General features: G+C 43.3%; 1 protein-coding gene across 3 annotated transcripts in view; it reads left to right on the top strand.

Annotated features, from left to right (window-relative positions):
- Positions 1-13451, top strand: part of CPQ (carboxypeptidase Q) — a 265330-nt gene that overhangs the window by 183395 nt on the left and 68484 nt on the right. For all 3 annotated transcript variants that reach the window (XM_084848003.1, XM_084848005.1, XM_084848004.1), the window contains one exon: positions 2939-3030. In XM_084848003.1, the coding sequence (XP_084704129.1) occupies positions 2939-3030 (92 nt within the window). The remainder of the gene's footprint in view (positions 1-2938; positions 3031-13451) is intronic.

The following is a 13451-nucleotide window of genomic DNA, read 5'->3' as shown; positions in this document are numbered from 1 at the left end:
TGGCAGCAGGGCCCAGTGAACTCAGTGGCACTTACTTCTGAGTATACATGTATAGGATTGCAGTATTCGGCAACAATCCTATGCACTCTTACCTGTGACTAAGCCTCATTGAACATGGTGGAACTTACTTCTGAGTAAACATGTATAGGTTTATGCTGGCAAGGTGACAGTGTCGAATAGCGGGCAGGGCTATGAGCTGGGAGCCCCAAAAGTCACTAATTCAAACGTCCTCTCAGCCTTGACCTTATTAAGTAACCCTGAGCAAGCTTCTGCATTATATCAGCTCAGCTCCCCATATGCATTACAGGGATAATAATTCTGACCTATCATATGGGTTGTTTTAAATATTACTGAGATTTTGTATGTAAAGCATTCTGAATGCCAAGTATGATGATGGTGATTACTTTTAAGTATACACTGTAAACCTGGAGAGGGACATGAAGCCCATGGGCCATGTGCAGATGGAAGAAAGGTGGGATATAAATGGAATAAATAAATAAATAAATAAATAAATAAATCTTCAAAACCAGGTGCATATGGATTGTTTTGCTACTGCCAAAATTCGTCAGCATGCCATGGCGGTGTGGCCCCCACGGGGTTGAAATCTGGTCCAGGAGCTGCCGAAGTTGCCCACCCCTGCTGTAAACAGCCTTCTTGAGCTGAAGTACTGGAGAGAATGGCAGAGTTCACAGTCATATCATTCCCTAGGATGTCACCCTCCATTCAAGACAACTCAGCTTGGCTATTCCCACAACAGACAGATCAGCCTTCCCCAACCTGCATTCCTCCAGATATTCCAGACTACAGCTCCCATAAGCCCAAGCCAGCATGCCCAGTCATCAGGGATGGTGGGAGATGTAATCAGTGGAGGCAGGTGGCTCTGATTTTGGTGGGGCTGTGAATCCGCTCTGGGTTTCAGTCAGAACCAGCCAGAACTCTAAAGGAGTTATCCACAGTTCTAAAACCTGCTGCCAAATTAGAGGGGCCTTCCTCTGCATCCCACCACTGCGAGACATACAGGGCATGTTGTATGGGGCGTGGGAGAGGGCTTTCTCTGCTGTGGCACCCCGGTGGTGGAATGCCCTCCCCTTGGAGGCCCAATTGGCGCAGACACTGATTTCATTTCAGCACCAAGTAAAAACATGGTTAAATGCATTCCCTTTGAAGGCTAAATGCATTCCCTAAAGTAGCACACTCTTTAATGGTTTTATTGTTTTAGATTTTAATTGGTATTACCTTGTTTAATGTTTAATATGTTTTTAGCTGTTTACATTGTTTGTTGTTTTATACTATTTAAATTGATTTTATCTGTATGCCGCCCTGAGATCTTAATGATATAGGATTGGATATAAATGTTTTAAATAAATAAATAAAATAGGTTCAGCATCTTAGATAGCGACTTTAGTGTTCTGGCTGGTTTGCACTGAAATGCAGAATGGATTCACAGCCTCACCAAAATTGGAACCACTGGTTCCACTGGTTACAATCTAAAACATCTGGAGGGACCTGGGTCTGGCAAAGCGGACTTCCCAATGCCGATTCATGTGTGGCTTTTAAATGGATAACGTTTCAGACTTTCCAGGTTAATATCAATGGTCAAAATAATGGGTTGGTTCAGACATAATGCTAAGCTGTGGTAAGCTATCCTTTAGCATTACATGACTGATCCTCAGGCCCGTGCACATCCCCTACTCCTCCTTTGTCTCATACATGTCATGTACTACAACCTTTCTCTTCCTCTTTTAAACTTACCAGTATTCCCTGTTACATTCCAATACAGTTCAAGCTATGGTTCAGACCAGCCAGGATGAAACTATGGTTTGTGCTCTTGACTTGTGTCCATGTGTGTGTTTGTGTGCATGCATACTTAACCATCCCCTTCCTCTAACTTACTTTCCACCCAGTTGCTCCCCCCCACCGTCAGAGCTTTTCTCCTCAGATACCAGATGAGTTTGGCTGAGGAGAAAAGGGGAAGTCAGTGGGGATGCAAGCCATGAGTGTGGGCTCCCTGTGTGCCTTCCCCTCCCGCAACTATCTATCGATCTAGAAAGATCACAAGACTAACAACAGAGTAGTACAAATATATTTGAAGTGTGGGGGGGGGCGGGGGGGAGAGATTGGGGCAGACCTGAACAAACAGAGTTGGGAGCGCGGAGAAACCTGTGAAATTCAGAGAAAAGAAAGAGCACTATGGGGTGGAAAGAGAAAAATGGAGGAGAGGAATTAACTGAGCAAGCAGGCTGCAGACACCAGGCAGGGAGTGATAACAGAGGCAGTTTGAAGAAAGGGAGATAAAAGAGTGTGTGCTATAGGCCAGGGGTAGGCTGACTTCAGGCATGCAGGATCTATTTTGTGTGTGTGGGGGGGGAGTTCTCCTAGAATCCTGGGATCCACCAACCAGACCTTGTGTGAAATATATACACTTCGAATAAAAGGATTCCGAGCCCAGGAATTTGTTTTGAGAACGAGGATTGAAAAGGGATCTCAGGCCTTCCACACAAAAATTCACTCCTAGTTTGACCTAAGCTTCATCCTTTCGACAGTACAGTTTAGGTGTGGGGAGAGTCATTTTGCTGCTATTGTTAGAAAAGTGGGGGCCAGAAATCCTTGCCAATCAATTGCAGATCTCCCAGAGATCAGCCAGTAGATCTACCTTCTGCCCACCCCTGCTAAATGGTACAGAGAGAGAAGACAAACAGAGTGCACTCTGGAGAGAAGACAAGGAGATAAGGATGGAGAGTGAACACAGACACTCAGAAAAACCACATTAACCGGAAATGATTTTTTAAAAAATGTTTTACTTACAATTATGGCTAAAGTGCTTTCCTGCTCTTAACATACTGATGAGGTCCTCTTGTGGTAATAAAAGTGGCTCTCAGTGTTGGAAAGAAAGAGATGGTTTGAATATAATAGCTTTTTTTCTTTTTAAATAACTTAGGGCTGCGTCCCAAGAGAACTCTGCGTTTAGTGCTTTGGACTGCAGAGGAACAAGATGGCATAGGAGGTGAACAATACTACAACCGGCATAAAGTAAGCAATCTGATGGAATAGTATATATCTTTCATCTTAGTAGTTTGACTTAGAGTTTGGCTTTGTAGTTCTTTCTTATAATGTATGGAAAGGGAGGGAGGGAGGGAGGGAGGGAGGGAGGGAGGGAGGGAGGGATGATATGGTGTGCGCATGGAGACCAAGCCCAGGTTCTGTGAGTGAATGCATAGAATATAGGGAAAAATAAGGTTCATGATCCAGATTAGTACCAAAGACATCAAAAGTAACCACCATCATCCCAGAAGCTGTGGCAGGAGGAAAAGTGGGACAGTATCCAACGGTGACGTTCTGCAAACTCAAATGGCGCTAGCAGAGCTCCACTGAATCTTCCCACCATGCTTGCGCAATCGGTTGTGCAAGCAGCTGTGTAACCAGCTGCACAACGGGTTGCAAAATGGGTGCAAAGCAGTTGCACAACTGGTTGCACAACACAATGCACAATGTCTTGCATCATGGGTGACAACAGTTGTGTAACTGGTTGCCCAAGTGGAATGCACAGTGAGCTGCACAGCACATTGCACAAGAGTTCTGCACAACTGGTTGCACAACGGGTTGCACAAGCATAATGCAAAACCACTTAAGCAAAGGTACCTTGAGGTGGATCGTTTTCTTGCATATAGTTCAGAACCTAGTTTCCCCTGTCACAAGGTCATTTGCACTAACGGAATGACACAGTTTTCCTGAGAACCCCCGGTTTCATCTCAAACATTATGACAAATTGTGGATTCATGTTATATCTGAATCATCTTGGACAGACAGAAACAACAGTAAGGCACCTAGAGCCCTCCCTGTGTTGGACATACCCATTTAATCTATCAACAGAATTGTCATCGCACTTTCACTGAAGTAAAGTTCAAAGTGGATTTGGGAGGAGAATCATCTGAGAAATGTCAAAGGAAGCTGAAAGAGTTTTAATAAGATTGGCAAAATGTCTCGGGGGGGTGGGGAGGTGCTACATATTGTTGTTAACCTGATTTTGCCTAAAGCTAAATTTGAAGTGAATTTGGGAGTTCCTCCACAAGAAACACTTGAGGAATTTTGAGGGCAGCCAAAACCATTTCAATCAGACTAGCAACATTTCTCTGGGAGTTTTTCTACATCTGCCTGTGACAGGCAATTTTTTAGCAACAAAAGTTTCTTTGCTGTACATAAGGTTTAGGGTTAACAGTTGGTGAGGTTTTCTTACACAGGAGCAGTACAAATTATAGCAGCCTTGTAAAACATGGTGTTTTCCAGATGTGTTGGACTACAACTCCCATCATCCCAGCCATCCTTCCCACACTTCTGACAAAATTCTCCCCCTGCATGGCTATGAGGTTTATATCAAAGAGCTCCCACTAGCACCAAACTTAATTTTTTCTAAGCCTCATAACTCTGTGTGTGTGTGTGTGTGTGTGTGTGTGTGTGTGAGAGAGAGAGAGAGAGAGAGAGAGAGAGATTTGTCAGGATTGCAGTGGGATATGGAAGGGTTAAACTTCCCCTTCCCTGTGTGCTGTGGTCGCAATGACGGGGTGTGTGCATTTCTGGTATTTAGTTTTTTTTTTAAACCCAGAGATAGTTACCAACCACACTATTAAAGTAAACATCTGATTTGGCCTTTAGTTTGCTGACATGGATATTTTTGTGCCTTGCAAACTTGAGATGACAATGTTTTCCTTCAATGGTTTACCATGAGCTCAGCTGTGCATATGTTCTACATGATTTGCCTCGCAAAATCATGAAAGCTTTTCAGCTATGACTAGATCTTTTGGCTATCATCAGTGGCTTTCAAAATAATTAACTGTCTGTGATTTGGGGGTGAAGAAAAACATGAGCAAAACATGGTACAGTTTGTGCCTCATTTGTGTCAACAGCACATTTTGTGATAAGATGCTGGAATGAAATCAAATAGGATGCTTTTATGACAGCTTTAGAATTTAATTTTTGCCAATTAATGTTACCCATATAGAGTGAAGCATGTCTTGAACATCCCTAACATGTTGATGATACCTTGTAAACCTTCAACGACATTTCTAAAATAAAGTAAAAATGGGCTGAAAGTAGGACATAACAGCATTTTCACATTTTTGTGAAATTTGTTTGCAATTATCCCTTCAAAGCCATGGTATGACATGAGGGATAACTTGATAAAATTGTCTCAGAGCCAAGCGAGATAATTATGTAAACATGTAATTGCTAACCTAGTTTTAACTGTTTCTTATCATTCCTTTCCCAAAAATTAGGAAGTGAACTTTATGCAAAAGTTTCTGTTATTTTTGCCCCACTGTTGCAAGGTATTTGTGTGTGTGTGTGTCCGTGTGTGTGCGTGTGTGCAGGTAGGTGTGGGGATAGATAGATAGATAGATAGATAGATAGATAGATAGATAGATAGACAGACAGACAGACAGACAGACTGACTGACTGACTGACTGACTGACTGACTCAAGACACCATCTGTGGTAAAGGCCATATATTTCTGAGCTTGCTATGTAATTTGGAGACCAAAAAGAATGTGTTTGATAGCATGCGTACATTTAAAAAAATGCGAACATTTCAAAACTGCACAATTGAGATGTGTGCATTTGGAAAAATATGCACAGAAATATGCATGGATTTATCATGTGAAAAGAACAAAACAATGCTCACAATCTGGTACAGACTCAAGTTGGAATGACCTTTGAGATGGAATTCAGAAAGCTTCAGTGAGCTTGAGCTTTGCTGATTTGCACATCCCTATGCACAGAGATACAACCCACATTGTATAGGCTCTGAATTTATACAGTTACCCTGCAAAAGTAGAGCGTACAGATCGCACACTCAGAGATTACCTGTTTCGGAGTGTACGCATATAGATTACTGGCCATAAAATTCCAGCATATCTGTCAGGGCTTGCGTGATCCCCAGTTGGCTGGGATGAACTATGTAACTGATCCAAGAAGGCCTTTACTTTCAATTGGCCTTCCCTACCCACCCACCCCAGTGGTCTTAAGAGAAAGCTAAATCTAACAGGCTCTGTGCTGTCATAACATCATCCCAATCATTATGTCAGCCTTTCCCAACCTGGTGCCCTCCAGATGTTTTGTACTGGCTGTGCCAGCTGAGGCTGATGGGAGTTGAACTTCAAAACATCCAGAGAGCACCAGGTGGGAGAAGGCTGCATGCATGATGTGATTCCTAATTCAAATCACTCATGTGACTGACAGCAGAAGGAGGAGAAAAGGGAAGGCAAAGCAAAACAGTGACAGGAAGTAGGGTTTAAAGAAGATACATATTCACTATAACAAGCAGGTAGTGAGTAGGGATGTATGAGACTTCAATTTTTGCTCGCAAAACATGCAAGCATGCCCTGTTTGAAGCCCCAGACATGAGCACAAGCACGTCTCTGCTGAAAATGTTCACAAATTGCCAGATATGTGCTTGCGCTTGCATTCATTCATTCATTCATTTTATTTATTTATTGCATTTATACCCCACCTTTTTTTCCTCTTGCAAAGAACCCAAGGCGGCTTACATTATCCTCCTCCTCCATTTTATCTTCACAACAACAACCCTGTGAGGTGGGTTGGGCTGAGAGTCTGTGACTGGCCCAAAATCACCCAGTGGGCTTCCATGGCTGAGTGGGGACTAGAACCCAGATCTCCCAGCTCCTAGTCCAATACTCTTGCCACTACACCACGCTGGCTCTCCAATTTTCACAACTTGATTTGATTTCCCAGTTCCTAATTTGTGCACATTTCCCCTGTAGACTGAATCAGCCCCACTTTATTCTATGGGGGAAAGTTGTGTAAATTTGGGGCACAAATTTCACATTCAATAGCTGTTCAATTCGCACAATTTTTCCATTCATGCACAGCAAGCAGTGATCACAAAAATAAACAGGAATTGGTCATGGGATGAGCAGCGAGACAATGTTCAGGGGATCCTACCAATCTCAAACATAGTTTGTTCAACCATCTCTAGTAGTGAGGCTATGCATGCTAGTTAAGAACATAAGAACTTAAAAAGAGCCATGCTGGATCAGACCAAGGGTTCATCTAGTTCAGCATTCTGTTTGCACAGTGGCCAACTAGCTGCCCACGAGAAATCCACAAACAGCACCCTCCTATCCAAGTTCCCCAGCAACTGGTGTACTGGAGGTAGCACAGAGCCATCAGGACTAGTAGCCATTGATACCCTTCTCCTCCTGGAATTTGTCTAACCCCCTTTTAAAGCCACCCAAATTGGTGGCCATCACTACATCTTACGGTAGCAAATTCCATAGTTCAACTATGTGCTATGTGAAGAAGTCCTTTTATCTGTCCTGAATCTCCCACCAATCAGCTTCATGGGATGACCCCGGGTTCAAGTATTATGAAAGAGGTAGAAAATGCCTGGGATTGTTTAGCCTTTTTTTCCAGGCTAAACAATCACAGCTGTTGTAACCTTCCCCCATAGAGGAGTTGCTCCAGCCCCTTGATCAGTTTAGTTGCCCTTTCTGTACTTTTTCCAGGTCTTGTTGTTGTTGTTTATTCGGTCAGTCGCTTCGGCTTCTTCGTGACTTCATGGACCAGTCGGTCGTCGCCACCCCCAGCTCCCCCAGGGTCGAGTCCGTCACCTCCAGAATATCATCCATCCGTCTTGCCCTTGGTCGGCCCCTGTTCCTTTTGCCTTCCACTTTCCAGCTCTACAACATGTTTTTTTAGGTGTGTTGACCAGAACTGTACGCAGTATTCTAAGTGTGGTCGCACCATAGATTTGTATAAAGGCAGTATCATATTGGCAGTTTTATTCTGCCAATATCATGGCCTTGTAGGCCCCTTCCAACCCTACTATTCTATGATTCTATGATTCTCAATTCCTTTTCTGATTATGCCTAACATGGAGTTTGCCTTTTTTACAGCGGCCGCACACTGGGCTGACATTTTCATTGAGCTGTTCACCACAGCCCCAAGATCTCTTTCTTGGTCAGTCACCGCTAGCTCAGTTCCCATCAGGTTATACTTGAAGTTGGGATTTTTTGCCCCAATGTGCATCGCTTTACACTTGCTTACATTGAACCACATTTGCCATTTGGATGCCCCTTCTCCCAGTTTGGAGAGATCCTTTTGGAGCTCCTCGGAATCCCGTTTTGTTTTAACCACCCTAAATAATTTGGTGTTATTGGCAAACTTGGCAATTTCAGTGCTTGCTCCTAATTCCAGGTCATTTATGAACAAGTTGAAAAGCATTGATCCCTATGCAGATCCCTGTGGATCCCACTATCTACTTCCCTCCATTGGGAAAATTTGCCATTTGCTCCTACTCTCTGCTTTCTGTTCTTTAACCAGTTACTGATCCATAAGAGGACCTCTCCTCTTAATCCATGACTGCTAAGTTTGCTCAGGAATCTTTGGTGAGGGATTTCGTCAAAAGCCTTTTGGAAGTCCAAATAAACAATGCATCAGCAACCGTTTCCTGCCTGTTGCCAATGCATCCAATAGCTACATCCCCTGCCACTGCATGTTTGGCACATGTGAGAAGAGGGTCTACACATACACTGACGAATGTACAGAGAACTCCTCCCTGCAAGGGAGGATCCTGGATTAATCAGGATCCCCCTTGCGTAGGGAACCTGTACGCAAGGGGGATCCTTTGTAGAGGGTGTGTGGCTGCTGCACACATCAGTAGGGAGACTGCACTAACCTATGCAGCCCCATTCACACATTCTATGAACACATGAGAGGGTCAGGTGAACTCCTCTCAGGTGATGAGAGGTCAAGAGACCTACATATCTGTGTACACCAGCCAATAAGAGTGATTCAATGGCAACTTGTGCAGAAATAGTCCCACTGAAATCAATAGAATTTCATTCATTCAAGGCAGAACCAAACATTGCACACAAATGCACGTGAAGCCCACTTTTTATTGGAAGAAAGGCACTGTGGGAAGATTTAACCCTTTCCCCACCCCACCCCCCCAGTGCAGCTTTTGAGTTGGGGGCAGGGGAAGGTGCTGCGGAGAGGAACTTGGGGAGAGAGAAACCAAACACCTCTACCACAGCTTCTCCACTCCAAATTGCCCCCTTCCCAAAACGGTTTTCCCACCTCCCAAAACAGTATCTGTCCCCTTCCCAAAGCTTGAGTTTTGTTACATTCATTTGAATGAGATACTTATTCCACACTAAGCAGCTATTGAATTTCCCCCTCAATATCACTTTCCAGTCGACACATTTTCTGTTGCTTTGCCAAAGAATTTGTACTTCTGTGCTGCACTGCTAATCTTAGTTATTGAAAATTTTGACAGGGAAATGTTATACATAATTCCATGTTGTATTCTAAGTATGAAGGAATTGTCTAAATAATAGAGGGGGATAGAAAAGAGACCCTGAGCATTACTGAATCAAATCCAGCCACCACAAACCCACTAGGCGGAAAAAGGTTGCTTTGGGGGTGGGCGATGGGAAGAAATCCTCAGGACAAAATGTGCCTCTGGGGTGGGTGTTTTTTTTTTCTCTCTTTCTTAATGCATCACATTTGATCTGCTATAATTACGGTATATTTGGTAATTTATCTATCGGCAGAAAAGTCCAATTAGCATTAGGTGACAAATATAAACAGATTAATATTGTAAATAATGTCTTTGCATGAAAAACATCTTAACCTTTTACAGAGTTGTTGCACACATTTCTGAGAAAAGGATTATGAGAATATGAACACCTCTTGTGGATATAGTAATTATTTGTGAAAAAATATGATCCATCATTTACACTTTAAATCTTTAAATTTTAAAGGTTATTTTTAAAAGATAATTGGATAATTCATTGAAGAGGGCGGGTTTATTATGAGCCTGGCTGTGACTACAAAGGAGAACATGGTTAAACCACTTTTTCTTCTAAAAAAATAAACCATATTCTAAGAAGAGAATAATTATTAGCAAGAAGCAAATACATAGATATTAAGGTTGCCATGTATCCTACTTTACTGAGGTAGGACTATTTGAACATGTCTTCTATTTGAAGGGCATTTGGTTGTGACCATCTGCATGAAGAGCCCCACTGGCTGCTTTCCAGCCAAGGCGACTCTACAGAGAGCTCAGCTGCCCTGTAGAGTGGGCGGCGTCATCAATGTGGGAGGGAGGGAGACAGACTGGATGGGTGGGAGGGGAGGAGGGAGACAGACTTTTGGACAGGGTGGAGAGAGACAGATGAGGTAGGTGGAGGGAAGGGAGACAGATGTGGCAGCTGGGGGAGGGAGGGAGTCAGATGTGGCAGGTGGGCTCAGAGAAGGGAGACAGACATGACATGTGGGGGGGAGACAGACATGGGAGGTGGCGGGAGGAGAGAGACAGACATGGTGGGCAGGGAGAGAAGGGAGACAGACGTGGCAGGCGGGGGAGAAAGAATACAAATGTGGTGGGCGGGGGAGGCGGGAGACAGATGTGGCAGGCAGGAGGAAGAGAAGGACAGATGTGGCAGGTGAGGGGGAGACAGATGCAGCACACGGGAGGGAGGCAGATGCAATGGAGTGGGTCGGAAGGGCGAGTCCCACACTGAATTTATTTTGCCAAAGTGGCTTCCACTTGAAAAACAGTGAAGACCATTGAGCTAGACAGCAGGCTGAGCAGGCACACAGGTCACCTGGCCATGATCTTCCACACTATGCTGACATGTATTGTATTTCTATTTAAGTTAAAATAATTATTTCTAAAATTGCATCAATGCCTATCAATTAGCATCTGCAAATTTTATGCAAATCAGTGTCCTCTTTCTTTCCTTTTTGGCAATGTGTAAGTAGCCACTCTAGTTTGTTCTAGAATCCCTTCATCCAGTTAAGAATATAGAATAGATTTCTATCTTTAACAATGAACCTGTTATGTCACAGCTTGTCATAGAGTTTCTCATTTGAATGTATATTAAAGTGCTAATATTAAGGTGGTGGGAATTTTTCATCTTAAAGAAAACAGTTGGTGTAGGGTTTTCTCTCCCATGTCGGCATTGGTACATGGTTAAAAGAGCAGTGCAGTCAGGGATAATATAATAGCGCAGAGGGTCATGACAAGGAGAGAAGATGCAGTGGAAGCCTGGAGCAGAGAAGTGATTTGCTTTCTTTTGGAGATGCTTTGACCTCCATCCTGCTCATATTGGCCTAATACTTGGCCATAGCCTCATCTGGAGTGTTATATGGGGAGATCAATTGGATAGCCCTGTTAAAAACATTATTATGAAATTATTCGCCAAACTGAAAATGGGTAAAAGTGAACAGTAAAACATCAGAGCAATCATCATCTTAATTAAGGTTTATAATTATACAGCATTTTTCCGAAGTGTTCAAAGAACTTCACACACATTCTCTCTTCACATATATGAATGCATATTAACCGCCCTGAGAGCTTTGGCTATTGGGCAGTAGAGAAATGAAATAAATAAATAATATTTGCACTACAAATTGTACAGTTGCCATACCATCTAGAATTTCACCGATGAAAACAGGGACATGCTTGTTGTCACATTCCTATTTTCATATCAATTATAATTTCACCCCCCCCCCGCACATTGCTGACTGTTCTCCTCTGTCTGCTGTGTTGTGTTTATATACTCTGCAATATTATGTCCAATGCTCAGGGTCATTGTTATTTCCAAAACTATTTCTCAGGGCCCTGGATCTATTCTACAGAGCTCTGAGTGTCCATTGATGCCAATGCAAGGTTACTTTCTCAGCTTAATTGCTGTGCAGGTGGCAACTATCAAGGGGAATTGCATCAGGGGAGGGAAGGGTTAACTCTGCGGTTCCCACGTGCTGCAACACACACACACACCTTCCCATACATGGCAATAAAGCTTAGATAAAACTTTTTCCATTGGTTTGGGATAATCTGGACCAGGGTGAAATTTAATTGAAGAATGTATTTTATTTGAGATTATTTGGATGAGAAATTAATTGGCTGACTTTGCTTTCTGTGAAATATAAATAAATCCTAGTAATTATTTCTAAATTTCTGTGTGAAATTTAGAAATAATGAAGACTGGTGGCTCCAATGGCTCCATTTTCAATGGGGCTGTGGTTCCATTCCGGGTTTCTGTCAGAACAAAACAGAACTCTAAAGGTTCCCCTATCCCCAAAATAGGTTCAGCACCTTGGATAGTTCATTTAGAGTTCTGGCTGGTTCAGACTGAAACCCAGAATGGATTCACAGCCCCACTGAAATCGGAGCCACCAGCCTCCACTGATGTAGATTTAAGTCTCATGGGCCTGGACCTGAAATTTTTTAAGTACCTTGCAACGCCCCAGCCTGCACTGTTTAAAAGAAGAAGAAAAAACCAAGAAGGGGTTTATCCTTCAGGTTAAAGATAACTGAATTATCCTAGTCTGTTATGAACAATTCAGAATGAGACTCACCCACAAGTGAATTGCCAGGCCACACTCCACCTAGTGCCAGTGGTGCCATTAGGGTAGGACTTTGGGGCAAAATGCCAGGGCCCCACGGGAATGAGCAGGAGGGCCCCTAAACTCAGAACAGCTGCCTTACCACATTTTGAAGCAAGGGAAGTAATACAGTTTTAAAATCATCTCCAGCAGTCAATAAGAATGGTGATTTACCAGGGGCAGGGTGAGTGGGACCACAATATAGGGATGTTCCAAAATGATGCTCAAAATTGAAACCTTTTATTGGAAATGACATATTTTTGAGACAGCGTGTTGTTGTTTTTCTGAATCGGCACAAGAAGTGGTCCTAATGTTGATCCTCCCCTGGAGAAAGTGGAGCAATGAAAATCATTGTTGTTGTTCAGTCGTTAAGTCGTGTCCGACTCTTCGTGACCCCATGGACCATAGCACGCCAGGCCTTCCTGTCCTGCGCTCTCTCCCGGAGTGAGCTCAAGTTCATACTCATTACATCGGTGATGCTATCTAGCCATCTCATCCTCTGCCGTCCCCTTCTCCTTTTGCTTTCAATCTTTCCCAGCATCAGGGTCTTTTCCAGGGAGTTTTCTCTTCGCATTAGGTGGCCAAAATATTTGAGCTTCAGCTTCAGTATCTGTCCTTCCAAAGACCACTCAGGGTTGATTTCCTTTAGGATGGACTGATCTGACCTCCTTGCAGTCCAGGGGACTCAAAAGCGTCTTTTCCAGCACAGTTCGAAAGCATCAATTCTTCAGCGCTCAGCCTTCCTTATAGTCCAGCTCTCACAGCCATACATTACTACTGGGAAAACCATGGCTTTTATTAGACGGACCTTTGTCGGCAAGGTGATGTCTCTGCTTCTTACTATGCTGTTTCGGTTTGCCATAGCTTTCCTCCCAAGGAGCAAGCATCTTTTAATTTCATGGCTAGAGTAACCGTCTGCGGTGATCTTGGAGCCCAAGAAAATAAAATCTGTCACTGCTTCCATTTCTTCCCCTTCTATATCCCAGGAAGTGATGGGGCCAGATGCCATGATCTAAGTTTTTTTAATGTTGAGTTTCAAACCAG

This window comes from Heloderma suspectum, chromosome 4 (genome assembly GCF_057233095.1).
Source record: "Heloderma suspectum isolate Gila_16-S chromosome 4, 16-S_ref, whole genome shotgun sequence".
Classification (NCBI taxonomy): domain Eukaryota; kingdom Metazoa; phylum Chordata; class Lepidosauria; order Squamata; family Helodermatidae; genus Heloderma; species Heloderma suspectum.
The sequence above is the reverse complement of the archived record's forward strand: the minus strand, read 5'-3'. Positions and strand labels throughout refer to the sequence as shown.